General features: G+C 43.5%; 1 protein-coding gene across 10 annotated transcripts in view; it reads left to right on the top strand.

The window, feature by feature from the left end:
• The first annotated feature begins 667 nt into the window (after positions 1 to 667).
• LOC129586976 (uncharacterized) overlaps positions 668 to 19,277 on the top strand; it is a 73,166-nt gene continuing 54,556 nt past the window's right edge. For 4 of the 10 annotated variants that reach the window (XM_055480542.1, XM_055480544.1, XM_055480546.1 and 1 more), the window contains exons 1-8: positions 668 to 962; positions 2,169 to 2,555; positions 3,958 to 4,260; positions 5,545 to 6,648; positions 7,805 to 8,520; positions 8,652 to 8,827; positions 13,708 to 13,838; positions 15,114 to 15,306. In XM_055480542.1, coding sequence (XP_055336517.1) covers positions 878 to 962; positions 2,169 to 2,555; positions 3,958 to 4,260; positions 5,545 to 6,648; positions 7,805 to 8,520; positions 8,652 to 8,827; positions 13,708 to 13,838; positions 15,114 to 15,306 — 3,095 coding nt within the window. In that variant the 5' untranslated portion in view covers positions 668 to 877. Of the gene's footprint in view, positions 963 to 2,168; positions 2,556 to 3,592; positions 3,655 to 3,957; positions 4,261 to 5,544; positions 6,649 to 7,804; positions 8,521 to 8,651; positions 8,828 to 13,453; positions 13,584 to 13,707; positions 13,839 to 15,098; positions 15,307 to 19,277 lie in introns of those variants that run through there. The other 6 variants (XM_055480547.1, XM_055480545.1, XM_055480548.1 and 3 more) reach the window with 6 other exon arrangements.

A 19,277-nucleotide genomic window follows, 5' to 3' on the forward strand; every position in this document is an offset into this window, starting at 1 on the left:
GTTACAGAGCAACGAGACCACGGACTCTAAAAGCGCCCAGTTACCGTTGACCAATTTGGTCAACGATTTATTTATTTTTCACAACAATTTTGTGGACGTTTCCTTTCTGTTTTTCTGGCGATTTTAAGTTTTATTAAGTTGAAGAAATCAGACGACTGGTGAAAAAGCGAAACGCAATTGCACGTAAAGTACGTCGAGGTGGAATTTCACCATTCCTCGCGCTGACGGCTATGGCAAGAAGTTGCCTGTTGCCATCGATACAAATTCAAACATCAAACATGCACAGTCGGAGGCAGCCTAAAAACAGTGAACAAAGCAGAACTGGAATGTTGATTCGATAGAAACAATTAAATTCCCGTTAGTTACACCCTCAAATCTGGAAAATTAAAAATAGGACTTTTGACGTACAGCGGACTGTGCATCCACATCAAAAAATAAATTTGACCTAGCAAGAAATGCGAGTTCTGTATCGTAGCGGAGCTAGGAGAGTTCCTTTTAGATACAGAACACTTTAACTCAGACGTCCAATCAGCGGTAAGGGGTGGTATCAAAAGTTACAGAACTTCCGGCTCTGTATCTTACAGAACACAGTTTAAAGTGCGTTTCGAGTAGTACTATTGTGTACTAGATGACTGCCACAGTTTTAGAAGATTTGTTATATATCAGATTTCTTTATATATTTATTATATAAGTATATTACTACGGTTTTGTGCTTTCTCTTGCGCACAACACCCAATAAAACGACGTATTAAAAATCCAGCAGGCGAATGTCATAATACTGTGACAGTCTGCAATTTGTACTGCAAGCCAGCCATGCTTTTGTACATGTACATGCATAGCCAGCCATTTTGAGCTACGTTGCGAGTGCGCATCAAAAATGCATAGTGCAAATGTTGGTTTTGTCTACATTTTGTTAACAATTCGCCATTGTTGTTTTTTTACGCCTGTTGGACGCCGGAGAGGTACGATAATGGATTGAATACGAGACTTTAACCTGCTCTGTCCATCAGGACAAAAAAGTAAAGAATTTGGCACGACCAGCTGTTTGAATAGTTTAACCAAGGGCCGTAGCAAGGTCCAAAGCGTAACAGGGTAGGCGAAATTTGCCCATGCTGATTGAGCCCAATTCCGTCTGCGCCTTAAAAATTCCATAAATTGTGGGCACGCCTCCTTGTGCACCAGTTTTCAGTAAGAGGGCGGGGCACGCGTCAACTGGTTACCACTAGCAGGGGCGAATGTAGCCCAAATTTTACGGGTGAACATGTCAATCCGTTAGGATAGCAAATATTATTTCTAGTACAAAGTAAGTAGACATTTTTTTGTTCGTTATTTCAGAAACTTTGCCAATAAAGTATTTTCGATGTGGCGCAGTCGATAATTTGTGCTCGGATTACTTGAATTTGGGGAGATCTTCGCGCGCAGCTTAGCTGATGAAGATGTTGTTTTGCCCTGAGAATGTTCAAAAAATCTTAAAAGTTTTCATCATGGTATACCGTAACTAAAAATCTGCTGTGTTTTATATACACAGCGTAGGAATTTATTATTTAAACGGCCGATGACCGTACCGCTCACACCAAACTCCGTACCGTAGGACCGTACCGTAGGACCGCTCACACCAAACTCCGCTCCAGAAGGACTGTCATAATTTATGCGCTTAAAATCCGTACAACAAGATCCGTAGAAGTACTCGTAGCAATCTTTGAGGCCAAGAAGTAGACAGTAATGCTACGGCCACACTTCAAGTGCGAAGGCCTTCGCACTTTGCGAAGACGAAAAGTTTTAATAAGTGTGAGCGCAGAATGTTCTAAGGGAGCTTTCACATCGAACAAAAAGTGTGAGCGGCTTTCGCACTTTTTTCTTAAAACATGTGTGAAGAGCGTCTTCGCACCATTTTTGGTGGGAGGGGACTTTCTTCCTCTTTCGCACAAGTGCGAACGGTTGACCAATACCATGCAACCGGATACAACTGAGGGCACAACAAACAGCACTATTCTAATATTTCTAAATAACGAAACACTTACTTTTAGAACCGACGTATAGTTTTATTAATTCGTATCTGGAGGATGCTAGTTTCTTGTAGAAACTGCATGATATACGTTGCAGAGTTATCGCTTCTACCGTTGCAGAGTTACGAGTATCATAATCTTTAAATATTGTTTTGGTTGCAGTTTCGGAATCGAAGTTGCAGGTGGTGCATTTTTCTCTTGACACAATCTCCAGCTTGAACGAATCGAAGTCCGCCACACACAATATTACTATTGCATTTCCTCATGGAGCAGAAAAAAGTGCCAACACTTTTGGACAGCCTTTTAAAGGTGGCCTTGTCTTAGACGGGACTGACCAATTTGGCCAGATACACCAGCCTCCTGTTTGGCTGATTGATTTGGACGAAGCTGAATTTGGATTTACTGTTACAATCCAATACAAACTAAATGCCAAACCTTCGAAACCGACGTACATCATTTCAACCAAGCACCGAATCTTCGATTCTGCAAATGTTGCCGGTTTAGGGCTTATGGTGAATTCAGCTACGAATGAACTGGAAATACAATGCGGTGAGTTTTTTTACTTTTTCCAGAAAGTATGACAAAGTTATTACAAAATCTGGTGTAGGTTGTGAAATCTAAATTTGGTCATAATAACACACAAAACATTGCAGATGTTTTAACACAAAACATTGCAGATAGGTTAGACCCGGTACAAATACAAATTAAGCACCAGGTCGAAAGCACCAAACAAAACAAAGCCATAGCAAAACAATTCCTCTATACTATCCTGATCGGAATTACAGTAGCACTCAGCATACAGACCGCCTTGGAGTTGTATTTGGGTAGAAAGCCGCTGCCTGATAAATTCTTTTGCACGTTTCTAGCCTGCGGCAGTGGTATTGTCATTTCCGATTTTATCTACAGGCTTTCTGTTTCCGTCTTCCCACGGCACATAGATTTTCAACTCTTACGGTGTGAAATTATATTACGGTTGTGGCCGTAGCCAAGGCTACCGATCACTTCGACCGTTTTCATTTCGGCCACGTTCATTTCGGCCAACGTGGTCGTTTTTCGGGCGCCATTCACTTCGGCCACAGTACATTTTGGCCGAAATACGGTTTAAGAAAACATTCATTCTGTATCGTGGCCCGTGGGAGTTCTCGGGGTCGGCCTACTTGGCCTTTGCCGCCCATTTGCCTTTCCCGTTTCACTTTGCCTTTTACAACTGTACCTTTGCCTTCCCATTTGCCGCCGTCAAAACCTTTGCCGCTTCGATTTACCGTCGAAAAATGTCGTTCACAAAGCCTTTGCCGTTGATTAACCGTTACAAGATAAATTACCGTCTGCAGTTTGCCGTTGCTAGCTTTCTTGTTTACTTTTTAAGGAAACAAAACTCAACATACACGTATGTACATCGAAAAATGTGGTACATTCCAAATTCTTTTTGTTGTTTTTAAATATATTGTACGTATGAAGAGCGTATGTAATAATATGGGTAAATTTAGCTGAATGCGTTCAGAGCGGAAGATATAAGACAAGGAATTTATTTTTGGAACATCCTTTGTAAATAAGAAAAGCAAACCTAATTATGACTACTTCTATAGGATTTCATTTAGCGCTGCCTTGTCGGCGTCGCGCAATGCTTGCCTTGTCGCAGCATAGCACAGTAAGTGCAACGATAAAAAGTTGATGTCCCTTTTTGTTTAACCTGTTTATTTACAACGTGACCCACGTTTCTGGGTCCGATATTTTCCAAAAACGGTGTATATATTTTTAGATGCAGATATTTTTCAAAAACGGAATGCATATGGCAGACCAGATCTTTAATAACGGTCTTCCGTTTTATTTGTTTCTTCTGTCTAAAATTTGCATGTAGTGCCATGTACAGTACCGTAGGCACCAGGCAGACTATACTCGCAATTCGCATATCTTTTTTCACGTTCTGAGACCAAAAATCGGCATTTCTTAGGCTTCCGAGCAATTAGCTGGTGGTGCACATGTGGTCCGAACAGCGGAAGTCCCGGAATGTGGCACGTTGTCCATATTGGCGGCCGAAATCGCTTTGGGCTACTTCAGACATCAGCCGCCGTCGACGGTATCTCTTGTGCAGATTCAGGCAGTTGTTTGGCCAGGGACCCCATCCCAAACTATGGCGTTACGGGGCGTAACAAGTTTTATCTTGGAACGGATAGCTTATTGACTAAGCCATTTGCGGCAATAGAGATTAACGAGATGACGCTGCTCAACGTGTGGATGGACAGACCTAATAAAGGTACTTCCATTAGTTCCATGCATTATTTAAGCCGTAACTAATGTGCTGCTAATGTGCTTTTCTAAAATAACGTTATATATGCACATGTACCGGGCCACTTCCCTTAAACGCAAACCGCAGGTCAGATTTTACTGTGATTACCGGGCCCCGTCACAGGATGTCAATTCAAAAAAAATTTTTATTTTGCAGGAAAGTAGAGAAACATTGGTAAGCATACTTCTATAAATTTTCATCTGCCATGGCCATTGATGGTGGCCAGAACAACTTTAAATAAGATTCTACACTGTGCTATAGCCTACGGTTTTATGACTGCGGGCAGTTTATCTTCATCATACGCTATACCGTTATGATGGTGCTATACGTTATGATGGTGCTATCCAAAATCTGTACGAGGCCAGTTTGACTTTAATAATTATAAGCACTCGTTGAAAATTTTTATCTGTGTTACTCGCTATTGGAAATGAATGTTCACCGTTTCTGGAGATGTTAAAGCTTACTCTTCGCCTACCTTTCCCAGCAGAAGTGGGTAGGTGCCTGCTCTTTGGTTTGAGTTTTTTAGCGATTTTCCAACCATTACAGGATCGAAATAACACACGCGTACCGATCTATCTCGGCATAAACAAGATGAAACGTCTATTGCTATCAACCCGTTTCGCAGGCGGAAGAACTGTGAATACTTATGTGTGTTCGAAAAAAATTGCTAGAAAAAACTAAAATAATGACCAGGTACACAAAAGAAGAAGAAAGAAAGAAAGAAAGAAAGAAAGGAAAAGCAAATTTCTTTAGAAAATAGTAAATGTGAACCGTATCATGTCTAGAAACGGTGAACAATATTATAAATGATTACCATAAGTCACTCTAGTAGCACAGATGAAATTTTGAGTGAGTAAAGTCAAGCTGGCCTCGCACAGATTGTTCAATAGCGCTACAACGTATGGTGCGGACTGTGCGGTACATTGCTCCTGGACTATAGTATATTTGAAAAAGTACACACAGCACGGTGTAAAGTGTAAACTGTAAAGCACAGGTGTTTCCTTTTAAATTTTGGCCCCACCCATGGCCATTGCAGATGAAAGTAAATTTTACACCCTGAAAATAAATTCCAATGTTGCTCTATTTTCCTGCAAATTGCAAAATATGAAAGTTGTCTGAATTTGTTTACAATTTTACATCCTGTCACAGGATTCCTGTGACGGGATCCTGGTTAATATTTTTTTAATCACTTGAGTTTGTTTTAGTTTAATATGCCTGATCTCCCTTTTTAGACAATCATTTATTTTGCAGAGAAATCTTTTCGCTCTTCTTACGGTGCATTGCCAACGTGCAATCAGTTGCATCAGCTATACGAGCCTAGTGAGCTTTGTGGCGACTCGCAGATCCCAACACTGCAGCACGTGCAAACGCTTATTGACGCCCAGGTGTTCAGCAAATCTTTGAAAAAATCTTGTGCAGCAAAGGATTTTTGCTCCCATTCTCCCTGCAACGGCATTTGCCTAAATTTGCCTTTAGGATATAAATGCTTGTGCGCTTCTGGTTATCAGTGGAATAATGTCTATTTGCAGTGTTCGACTAACTGTACCGGAATATCATGCCCAATTAACACGGTTTGTGCGAACAGTGCAACAGGATTTTATTGCAACTGTGATAATACTCATATGGGGCCATGTTGTGAATATGAGAAAGATACTTGTGAATACAACAAGTGCGCCCACGGACGATGTGTGGTTAGGCGACAGGGGGGCTCTGTATGCAATTGTGATCCCAAATATATGGGTCCCCGGTGTGAGCAGCTTATAGTGGATTGCTCTGTGAATCCTTGCCGGAATGGCGGAACATGTGTTAACACTGCGTCCCGGCCCGGATTCCACTGCGCTTGCTTGCCACGATGGAAGGGATCAGTCTGCGAAAAAGCCCATAATGCCTGTATCTCAAACTATTGTTTGAACGATGGATACTGCTATCTAATTTACGGTGATCCGAAATGTCGATGCCCTGTGACACATACTGGCTTAAGATGTGAAACTCCTGTAAAAACGTGCATTCCGAACCCATGTTTGAACGGTGGTACTTGTGTTGTTACTGATGACGACCAGCGACTTTATAAATGTGTTTGCTTATCAACCTTCACAGGAACTGTTTGTGGAGAAGACATAAATGAATGCTCGCGCAACCAGAGCCTTTGTCTGCAACAGGGGCAGTGCAAGAACAGGTTTGGTGGTTTCAGGTGTCAATGTGCACAATCTTACATGTCGATCAACTGTTCAACGGGAATTAAGTTTTGCCGCCCTGAAACTTGCAAGCAACTTGGTAGCTGCGAAAATTTGCCAAAATATGGCACATTTAACTGCCAGTGCAAGAAGCCGTTTGTTGGAAAGAGATGTCAAATCGGTGAGTGACTGGCTATGGCACTGCTTACATTCATACGCTAACCGTATAACCTTCAACACGGCATTCAAAATGCTAACGCACTTTGAATGCTAGAGGTACTATTTGCTTGGTTGAGAATATTGAATGGTTTCATTTAGTAAAGCGAAGATTTTCGGACATTTTATTTTTTCTTTTTTTTATATTTTTTTGAGTTTTTTTTACCACTCCTCAAACTTTTAAAGAGCCGCAGTTTCAAATATTTAAAATATGTACTATAGTCTATAGCTGAACTATAAAGGCGTCCCGGTTAATCACTTGAGTAGTGTGAATTTACAGCTACCACATGGCCCTATCTCTGTAGTTCAGGCAAATTAAGCTGCAAGCACTGTATTCATCGTCAAATACAGTAAGTGTTGATCTGTTTTTAACGCTATTCGGTGATAAGAAGTACGACTATCCAGGAAAGACTGGAAACGTATATCCAGATTCAGGCTATCACTGCCACTGTCCGAGTGCACAGAATCACAAGGTGATTTTATGACCAAGGTCACCAACTCCTGTCCCTGTCCAGTGCGCAGAATCGTTAATCTAGTCACTGACCGAGCTACCACCACTGCCCAGAGCGCAAAATCGTTAGCTGAGTGAATGGTCGACCAAGCTTAGAAAATTAATCATAGCTACACTGCTGTCTGAACTACACTGCCGTCCAGTGAAAAACACTAAAGTGACATTTCCTACGGAAATAGCTCCGTCAGGCCTGGATGGGAAAGGGAAATAATCGGGATAAACGGGAACTGGATACAAACCACATGGAATACTTCTATAATTATTAGGCTATTAGCCCAACCACATTCTAGCGACAGCTATGCTGACTATGCAGTATGCCCGTATTAACTGGCATACCGTAAACCACACCCCTAACTTGTGCCAATCACAGGGGTGTAACATTTTGGTTACAGATTTCCCCATAGACCGTGCAAGAAACAAGCCGTATACACTCTTATACAGAAAGTCTCACTTTCTGTTTTTATTATAGTGTATAGGTCCTGCAACAGTGTGCAGGCCTGACGGAAAACAATGTTCAGTACTCGTATACTCGTACTGTATTATTAGGGATGCTGCATGGGCACTGGGCAGGCAAGCCAGGCACTTAAAAAACAGTTGTGTTTTGTTGTAGTCACCGCAGAAAAGTGCAGTGTAATATCATCTCATCGTTTCGCGACGGTTGGAGAATATATTGCCTACTCTGTTGCCTGCGGCAGTCTCGGTGATTATCCGAAAGTGACACTGGATATGGGGGATAAAATGATTTTTCAAGCTCTGCCTTTCCAGTCTACAAACAAGACTGTCAAGCTGACCGAATACGTGTTTAATGCTACCAGAAGTTCAGCACAAATTAGTCATTTTGAAGAAGGCAGTGTTTATCTTTATTACCATTTTTACAATGTGCCTGGAGACTACATTGCAACGGCCACAATCTACAATCGTGGGCGTAGAACAGCGCAATCTTCCATTCCTGTGACAATACAAACAAACAAAAACACCTGTTTTCCTACGGTGGAAATTGTAAATGGTGGTTGGGATCCCACAATTGGTTTGAAGATTTATTACTATGAACAGTTTACATTCGAATCTAAAATTTCCTTATCGAGGGAGTGTTTGCATTATGCAGCACTTTATTCATGGCAGTTGTATAATATATCTGGAGAACCCTCTCTGCCAAGCCAAGATAACGCAGTTGATCTTGGATCCTATGTATGGAAAAAAAATAACAAATCAATCCGCTTCATCAACCGAGGGGAACAAAGACTTCCATTAGGAAGTTATATGGTCACAGTAAACGTTACGATTTCCTCGCTTTCCGGGAACAAAACCTTCTGGAATATCGACCGAGTAAGTGATCGCGTAGCTTTAAAGTGTCTGAAATTGGGAGTAATTAGAAACAGGTTTGAAAGGTGAGTAAAGTCAAAAACGCCAGATAGGTACGGAATCTAGTGTTCCTGGAGTCTTGCCCTTATTGATAGGGATGGTTTAAAGTCGTAACAGATCCAGCTACACCTTGGATTGAAGGGGGCGAAAGAATTACACTTAACGTCGATGAAGTGGAATCTCCGGCTCTGAGGGTACTACAGTACGAAGAACCAACGCCCTTCATTCCGGATGAAGAAGCGCCGGCCTTCATTTCACCGGCGTTCATTCCGTAAGTTTATTACCGTATGTTAATTGCCCCTAACGGGCTACAGAACATGCGCAAGAACAGACTGGGTTTAAGGACTTTGTTATCAAAAACCCAGAAACATCACAAGGGTACAAACAGGTCCAAAAGCACAGCGCGGCGTCACAAAAATGGTCGACCGATAAGCGCCATGGTGCAGTCCACCGGGTATTTCTAGCTAATGTTACTGTAGTTAGATGGTCATGATTGTGTGTTCTGTGCTAGTATTGTGCTAAATTTGATCAGGCGGCATCCATAAATTACGTAACGCAAAAATTCGACATTTTGATACCCCCCTCCCCCTATGTCACCCGTGCTAACAAACTCAGATCCCCTCCCCTGAGCGCTACGTAACAAATTAAGAACCCCTCCATAGATATAGCACGATGACGTCAGAATCGTAACAAAATTTTGAATACCCCCCTCCCCCTTTGTAACAACAGTAACGCTTTCAGGACCTCCCCCCTCCCCCAACTTGCGTGACGTAATTTATGGATGCCGCCTTAGAGCCCCCAAACAGTAGCAAATTTCTGTACGGCTACGTACGGTTTCCGCTTACGGCTCCTACTGGTACGGTACGGTTACGGCACAAATAACTGGATTGACCGTACCGTATACCGTATACGGCACTACCGTATACGGCAAGCCCATTGTAAAAGCGTGTTTTTGGCTTACGGTTACGTACGGCACTTTCGTTACTGTACCAACTTTCACTACGGTTACGTACTGTTGTGCCGTACAGTATGCTGTATACGGCAGTACAGTACTGTATACTGTTTATGGGCTCTAAATTTGATACAGTGTACGAGTACGATCATACTGCAGCAAAATACTGTAGATAAAGGTTATCTGGACGCACTGCAGAACACTGCGGCCAAATACGTAGACAAGGCCATTCTATTTCGACGCGCGTAAATGATTTCATATGCGAGAAATTAAATTTAACTTTTTTGGCAACCCACTTCTGAAATTCTGACATACAGAGCTCGGCCTTACAGTGGTAATTCACTAATAAATGCAGCCTATACAAATGCAGTTACAGTAAAACCTGCGTACATTGAACACGTGCGGTTCCATACTTTTCGTTTAATGTAGATGCCCGTTCAATGTACAGAAGAGCGGCGCAGAACCACTGCCCCCAGTGGTTTTGCGCACTGAAGCTGCCCCAGGGGGCGAACGGGCGCGGCCACAAGAGGGCAGCCCCGTTAGAGAGTGCTCAAAGTCACAGGTATTACTGTACAGACAAACTATTACTGTTATACCGTGATAAACGGGCATCTCTTGCAAGTTCGTATTCACTTAATTTGGAAACAACGAGGAAAAAGTAGCAGCCGACATCATAACTTGAACACACGAGTACAATAGTACTACTCGAAACGCACTTTAAATGCGTTCTTTAAGATACCTAGAGCCGGGAGTTCTGTAAAAGTGAATCTACCAATGGCACAGCGCTTAATCTTAGGCCTTGTTTCGAATTCGAAGCGAATCTCGCTATGGTACGGTTGCTCAACCGCACGAGGCGGCTGTATGCAGTGGCAACGCCTACAGATACGGTACGCGAAGCCACCTCGCGAGGTGGAGTTGCTGTATCGCAACGAGATTCGCTTTGAATTCGGGACCAGGTCTTACAGAGCGTTACAGAGCAGCGAGACCACAACTCAAAATTTTCCAGTTATGTGGTCGAAACTTTCAGCGTACAGCGAGTTTCACACTCACATCACAAATTGATTATTCACAAATAGATCGATACAGGCGTTGTTTATTTTTCTTTTAGCTAGTGTAACGTTTTATTGCGGATCCGGTGATGTCAAACTGGAACAATCAGCGCTAGTAGTGAACTTAAAACAGGACGTATCACTCATAGACTTGTATGTTAAAAGGCACTGTATCATCCGAAGACTGTGGTTGCCCAGAGCGCGGAACGCGTTGGGCCAGGCGTTAGTGATTTAAAGAAAGTTAGACAAAGACAATTAGAAACCAGGTAAAAACCAGAAAACTAAAAAGATGTTCGGGTTCAAGGGTGTCAACTGGCAAGGGAAAATATTTTGTTATTGCATACACTTGGTGAGATCGACCTGCACTTCTGGTGAGAAATGCGAGTTCTGTATCGTAACGGAGCCAGGAGAGTTCCTTTTAGATACAGAACACTTCAACCTCGAGCGTCCAATCAGCGGTGAGGGGTGGGGTCAAAACGTTACAGAACCTCCGGCTCTGTATCTTACAGAACAGTCACTTAAAGTGCCGCGTGGCGAGTGAGCCTAATAGAATTATAGGTTTTGACTCCGAGATAAAAATCTGTAAATCCATGCTGTTTGCCCGCCTGCGTTAGTGTTCGTGTTACATACGACTTGAATGGTATAACTGAGTAGCAGGTTGACTTGTGTTTCCCGAATCCTACTGGATCCGATCCAGTAGGATTCGGGAAAACACAAGTCAACCTGCTACTCAGGTGCCTGCGAAGAGAACCAGAATGCGCTAGGTACTGGGTGCATTTCTGATCGCGCCAGAACTTGAATTTCGACTTTGCACAATCAAATAAAAAGAATAAAAATCAGTTTCGCACCGGACGGGGAACTACGTTCCGGACCTGAACGTGGTTTAGTTAATCGGTTTCTTATCATTTTGATTTTTCCGTAGTTTTCTTGTGGTTCCTTATACTTCCTTAGGTTTCCCCAAGGTTTCTTAGTTTTCTCTTAGTGGTTAGGATTTTTAGTCTCCATAGGTTTGCTAATATTTGTTTGATTTTTGAAACTGCCCTTGGTTTTTTCTTTCTTAGGTTGCGTCCAGAGTTATTCCCAAACGGCTTACGCAACCTAAGAAAGAAAAGGCGAATATCAGAAAAAGTTTTAAAATTTTTAAATATCATTTAAAATTTGCAAAAAATGGTGCAACTTTGATCGGTGTAAAAGCGAACTTCATACATACATACGTGGATTTATATAAATATGCAAAGTTTAAAGATGATCGGTTCGTAATAAGACTTTTGGCACACCTGAATGCATTTAAACTTTCCGAAATTCTTTTACAGCCATAACTCTCTATAACCGGATCTTGCGCCTGTGTATACAAATCATCTGTGAATGTCATATACACGTAACAAATCAGAAAAGTGTTAGGGGTGCGCGAAGGCGAAAGTTTTCGTGTACGTACACAAATTTGACACCGTGTACCGGGCCACTTCCCTTAACAGAAAAACACCACGACGAGACTGACATTTTACCAATTGCGCATAGGCGCATCGCGCACTTACTTACATCGAATTTCACCAAGCACTTACATACAAAGTAGGCAAAACTGCGCCTTTTTGCACAGCTTGCGTGTAAGTATGTACGGGATAAACCTGACCGCGTGCGCACAAACAGCCATGACGCACAGACTTCGATAAAAAACTGCACTGACAACGTGTTTTCAAAGTTTTACCACATCATTATCATCTTTTCACCGTAAACAGTTCTATAAGTACAACCTGTTGAAAAGCACCCAAACAAATTGCAACATGAAAACTTAAAATAATTAAGAATAAGAAGTAAAGTTTTACAATTAGATTTAAGAACGCTTCTGGGTAGCCAGATCAAGCGGGAACCCGCAGCGCTGCTACACAGTGCAACATAACTTCATGTCAGGTTCAGTCAGAAAATGCAGAAAAAAATCCGACCGACTCATAGACTCATACTAGACTACATAAATTTAATTTATAAAAAGTTAGTATTTGCTTACCGAACTGCGTACAGGGCTGTCCAGCAGTATAACTGGCAGTTGAGCGTTAAGTTAAATTCAGCAGAAAACACAAAAAGCAGTACCCACGGCTGGGTAGCCAGCAAGCAGGGTTCCCTGCGATTCGACGGCAATCAGTGTGAAGAATATTACAAATCACACAGAAAGCCACATGGATTCTAAAACCTTGTGGCCTTTCTTAATTAATTCATAATACTCCTGGCGATAATCAAGCCAGTGTTAAAAGATAATTAAGACATTCTGATGTGATCAGGGAGAAGGAACGCATCTAAGCCAAGCAGCAATATTCGCCACTAATATTCTGGGATCCCAGAATGTAGGCTTTCCTGCACTAGGACCTAATAAGTTAAACCTACATCTACTTAAAAAAAATTATTATAAATACTTATATTTAACAAGTTTAGAGCAAAAGTTTCTAAGGAAGGCAAGAAAACTAGTCTTCGCATCGCGATAAATCAGATGCTGACTTTAAGTACGGGGAAAAAAATCACGTGGCTTCGAATTTTACTATTGGCGGTGGGCAGCCTCGATCTAACTCAAAATGCTGACCGACCAATGAAAATCGCAGAAACGCGAAGTTTGTAAGTAGCTGGGCGTCGCTTAGACCCGTTACAAGGTACGCCTATCTTCGTAACGGTTTTCGTGGACGCCCCCCGACAGACATCGAGCAAGAAGCGACGTACATCGAAGCCCAGCCAATCGGGACTTGGTACGCCTGTTTCTCGCTTCGATGTAAGTCGCTGCTGCACGATGTAAGTCCGCGTTCTGACTCGGCGCATTCTTTCTATTAAATTGATGTCAGTTATTACTGTACGTACATTGAGCTTGTTACCGTACCATTACCAATTTAACTTATTACCGTACCAGTACTTTGAGGTTATGGTTACGCAATTTACGGGCGAAATCGAAGTATACAAAATATTGAAAACACACACAGCAGACAGATTTACAGATGGTTCTATGTGTAAAAGGCTCAGCTGAGATACTGCAACCGTATACTACTAGGGTAAAATACAGTACAATTTTCAGTTTTGTACTTCCATTTTTACATTCTGGATTGCCATACAGCTGCAGCTAGCAAGCACTCGTAACCAAATTACCAAACGCATTTTTAGATTGTTTTTTTGCAGATTGTATTGGACGCAAATGGAGGGAAAACTATCCGAAATTTCGAACCAGTTGCGAACATGGGATCAATCTGGGACCTTACGTTGTGAATCGGAACACCGTAATTGTCCTCAAGTGATAGAAAGCAGCAGTGGTACGTGCACTCAGTTCTAAGGAAGCATAGTTTCATTATACATAACCGTGTAGCCGTGTATTCGTTGCGCATCTGGTTTAGCACTATTAGTACGAGGGTGAACTACAGTAGCTAACTGTTTACCGTGGCTATAACTCTCGCCTCTCGGAAGCAATTCTCCGGCATGGAGGCTTAATAAATTATTGAGCAAAATGTATTGTTCTGTAGGTGATTTTCTTTGAATCAAAACTTCAGAGAAAACAGGCAGAAAACAAAGCGGCTCTAAAACACGAGGACGAGGTGCGCGCAGTCGAACCGACAGTAAATTAAACAGTTCGACCAACCGACAAGGCGACAACCATGCACATAGCGCAAGCGACTGGCAAGTGGCAAGCATCTACCGATGACTGTCTCCGGTGCCACGCACAAAATGGGAATGATACTGTACCTTCCTTTCACGGGGTGGCTGTTATGTAAAAAAAATCTGCTCATATGCGTGGCTGTCGGTTGGTCTCGCTGAACAAATTCACTGTCGGTCGACTGCGCGTATCCTCGTGTTCTAATCTTTTGACTTGTGATTCAGCCAGACTTGAAACCCCACGTTACATAGACTGTCAACTTAGCCGGAAATAGGCCACCTGCTGCTCTGACTACGATTAAATTAAATCATGACGTAGTGTTTTTCTCTCTAATACGTACCATGCTGCTCTGTTGCCTTATGAGGCGCGCACGCCAAACGATTTAACATTTAAACCGTTTTTTTGGCAATATCCAAATTTTAGCAACGAAATCAGTAATCAGTCACAGAGAGCACGGGAGACATAGTAAGCTCACTCAGCATCGCAGTGTGAAATTGTGAATGTGATGAAAATACGGCGCTCGCCGCTCGCTCATCGCCCAAGAAATACGCTAAAAGCGTATCGTTAACACTGTGCGCCGATATTATTTGTCGGCTCTGCAACAGGGAAATAGCGACGGTGAACAGTTAACTCTTGTCTCGTACAATAGACTTCTGACTTCGTTTCGGTCGACGGAGACCTAAAGCGCTGATCCTCTAGTAAATTAGCAATATTGAGTAGCGTTTGCGCCTTTGTTCAGTAGTATTTGGGTGGCTACAGCCTACAGATATAATGTCCGCCCATTTCCAGTAAGGCCTTCGAAATCTTACCGGATAGACCAGTTACTTCGTTTATTTCAGTTTTGACTGAAATCAATGAAATTGATGCCTTTTTCCAAGTAATTTAGTGCACCTTGATTTGGATGGCAGTTTAACCGATGCAGTTTGACTGTGGCTAGAGCCTATTTTGCATCTGGATTCCGCGAGCTTAGTTATTCACAATTTGGAACCCTTCCGACCCGGAACTTCATATGTATTCCAAGTAATTATGAGAGCTCAGTATGAAAGTGGAGGTGTACAAGTGGATCGCTTTCACATTGCTTCGCAAGAAATTAAGACAGTTTCCACTGGATTTCCATCAGTAAAGATTACGTAAGTGCAGTTACGCTTTACATAAAAAAATTTTCGCATTCACCCAACAGCTTGTATCAACACACCTGGCCGACAGTCCGTTTTTGATAGCGGGATATTCGGCAAGTTGGCTTACCGCAACGACAGTAATTAAAGGTTGTCACTTAATAAAAGTTGGACTGAAACTTAAGTATGCTGCATATTGCATAACAGTACCAAAGTGCATTACGGCTGATCTGAGTAAAAATTTTATTAATCAACGGAATTTTTCAGTCTGAAATAAATCCATTTTTCAGTCGTAAAATTAATATGATAACATTGTAGATCCCCCAGAAGATTTGAGACAAGTCGTAGTTGTATTGAACCAGACCGGCGCATCAGAGGGAAAATTCATTCTGTTCTGATAGAGCGCGGTATTAATCCAGTTGTACAATCTGTGTCCATCGAAGTCCATCGAACGGAGTAGGTTGCAAACTTGCAGTAGGTCGCAAACCGTATACGGCACCATCATATACAATAAAGCAATACGTTAGTGTCCATACATAAGGAGCTGTGTAAGAAACAATAACGGTGAACGATGTACCGTACTTAACCGTGGGAAAAAAAACACGGTCTTTGAGAAACCATATGCTGTACTTGTAGTGCCGCGTAGGTACTTGTACGGTGTATCCGGTTATTATGACCGTCACGGTACCGTAAGACGGTAAGCGCAGAAGGCTGGTACCGTCAGTACGCGTAATAAAATTTGTACGATTTGAGATCTTAGGTCACCGTTGCAGACACACTTGTAACCGACCAAAACGTCCGGACGACCAAAACGCCCGCTGGATGTCTAGGTCGTCCGGACGTTTTGGTCGGTTACACACGCTATAACGGGATAGACAAGCCTGTCCCGTAATTTCCTACGTAAATGTGCTGTAGCGGCTCCACCAAGTTATACCACAGAGTTTGTGCACGAGAAAATAGTACCCAGCGTGTATGTATTAACTGTGCAGGCGAATGCATGGGCATGCACACTCTGCGTGGGTGCAGTTTACCCGTGCACAAACTCTGTGGTATAACTTTGGTGGAGCCGCTACAGTGCAGCTAACCCTGGTAAGTGAGCCAACGCGAAGTTAGCCTTCAAAACGATGGCCACTTAACTACGTTATCGCAGATTCGCAGTGCCCAAATGCGCTCCGCAATTAAATTGTCCCTTACTGCACCGACCGTTTTCTAGGCATCTTCCGCCAGGCAATCACGATTATTCCATTCTCATTGAAACATTGGGTGAGACTATAGGCAGCCATCTCACCCCCGTTTATTATAGGCCCCCCGCTTTACTATAGTCTATACTATAGACCTGGGCAGTTATAGAAAATTGACCCAAAGTTAGAGCTACGAGTTACAGGGAGCGTGCGAGTTACACTAAGAGTTAAGTTATTTATGCAAGAAAACCGAGTTTCGAGTTAAACCGCGAGTTACGCTGCCATAGACAATATATAGAATTTTTATAAGAGTTAAGTTAGAGTTAAGTTCTCTTCTGAGCGAGTTACGCTAAAGAGTTAAGTTATAACTCAATAACTCGAAAATAACTCGCGTTAAGTTAAATAGTTAAAATTAACTGCCCAGGTCTGCCTGAGTGGGCGCCATCCCGCGCCCTACATGGTCCACCAGGCTTTTCCAACGGCCCGTCCTCAACTTCTGATTCTGACCACTCACTACTCTGACTCTGAATGCTTTAAGTGTGGGCGACCGGCCCCATGATATACGCTATACAGATATACAATGTAGGACGAAATGGTCGCATAGCCCCACACCCAGCATTCTGTACGCATGCGGTGCAGTGCACTTGTACGAACCGGATATTTTGAACTCAGTCGTACAGTGGACTGCGCTGCATTCGTACTGAATGTGGATATTTTGGGTATGCGACCATTTCGTCCTAAGCTGTATATGCTGAACTGCGCGCTAAACCTTTATGCCAGATCGAACTGCACGCTAAACCTCTTTACACACAGCGCCTACCGCGCAGTTTATACTTCACAGACAACAACATAACATCTAGAACAATCTAGAAAACTACACGATGCCGGCAGCCACTTCACTACTTGCTGACAAAGCATGACCACCCATGGTCTTACATAAGCATGACCACGCATGGTCTCTCATAATCACTATGTGTAGAGGTACAGCATACGCTGTATCCGCTGTATCTACCACATAAGTCTGATTCTGACTGCCCAAAGTCCGACCGCATGACTTTGACCAATAAAACTGGCCAATATCAAACCGGTTCTTAGGTAACCTGTTAATAATTTCACTGAACGTGCGAATTGCCAGCGTTCGGAAGTCCAACAATTAATTCCATGACAATCGCCATGTGAAACTCCTTGGGCCTTCTACGATCTTACTTGGGGGGAATTTGCTGGAACCCCAAGTAATGTGGGTACGTCGTTTCCACGATGGTCGGCAGCGTTTTTCTCTCCTTTACTAGTTAGAGCTTTTTCTGTGCTGTGCTTCATTTTATAGCCCTTAAATGCGATCTCAACCGTTTTCCTGCTCGGGATGTGGGAAGGAGCCACGCGGGTGGAGAAACCACAAGAATGCATGTCCGAAAACGTTGTCTGCGGCTCTGGCACCTATCCCTATCGCCCCTACCACAAGCAAAAACTCCGCAACAGCCGCGCTTACGCGCAGAGGCCTTTCGCCCATCGAAAGAGCGCATCATGCGTCCCATTCTCCATTGGGCAAGACCCGCTACACGGACGCGTTTGATGAGGGCCCTCCAACAGGTTGCCACCAATGACGACAGCAAATCCTGGTGGAAGTTGCTGCCGTTTGGGTCCACGGCTCTTTGCCTGCCCTCGAAAAGCAAGCCCGGTAACTCAGGGTCGCTGGCGTTCACGGATAAGCATAACATTGAGGTTTACGACAGCGACACTGCAGTTCCCCCTTCGACCCCGCCGCCGGGTTATGACCTGTAGCGATTGGGATGACCCTCCGCCGGCTGACCGCCAAGATTATTTGCGCCCGTTTAAAAGACCGACCAGCAGCCATTCTGTCTCCACAGCAACTGGGTGTCAATGTAAGCGGCGGAGCCGAAGCCATAGTTCACGCAACCAGAAGATTCCTGGAATCGGCTGCCGACACGACAGAGTTGTTCTTAAGGTGGACTTCAAGAACGCCTTCAAAACACTGTCTCGCGAACGCGTGGTTCTTGCATAACGAGACCCTGGGCGGAACGCCAGCGGCTTTGGCTGAGAGCTTCAGCCGGATAACTGAAGGTGCGCTTGCTATCGGCCTGGAGGTTAACGAGGCCAAGTGCGAGCTACTCCTATTTGGTGGACCGTTAATTTTCAGCGAGACGTCGCAGCAGAATTCCGTGTACGTTACCCACGCATGCGTACTTTGTCGGCATCCACCTCGTCGCTTCTCGTCGCACCCGTTCTGGATGAATCGACCGGGCCGCTTCTCACAAAAAAGCCAGCACGTTAGAGCTAGTATGCGAACGGCTTCAGCTCCTACTCAGTTATCAAACATTGTTTCTTCTCAAAAACTGTCTGGCGCCCCGAACATACAGTAATTTACTTGCTACGGTGCCGCAATGCATGGAAATACCCCGAATTGTTGTACCAACTAGACGAGCGATGCGAGACTGCTCTCAGAACCTGTCTAACGTACGGACCAACCACAGCAACTGCCCACCTTGGCGTCAAGCAACCCTACCGGTTAGCAGAGGCGGAATTAGCATCCGCCGGTCCGAAGATTTATCCCTTCCAGCCTTCTTGGCTTCGATTCATTCCGTATACCGGTTTGTTGTCCGTATTACTGCCTAACTATGGTGTTGTTGACATCCCAGAAGCAGTAGAGTCCTGGAAGCTGAAAGCCCGCCAGCCAGAGCCCCCATAACCTACATTTCGGAAGTCCCAAAAGGCCTGGGACTTGCCATTATGTTATGTTTCCCTCTCCTCTCTGCTGGAATTGTTTGAAAGAGATGAGGTTAATACAGT

This window comes from Paramacrobiotus metropolitanus, unplaced genomic scaffold (genome assembly GCF_019649055.1).
Source record: "Paramacrobiotus metropolitanus isolate TYO unplaced genomic scaffold, Prichtersi_v1.0 Parri_scaffold0000022, whole genome shotgun sequence".
Classification (NCBI taxonomy): Eukaryota; Metazoa; Tardigrada; class Eutardigrada; order Parachela; family Macrobiotidae; genus Paramacrobiotus; species Paramacrobiotus metropolitanus.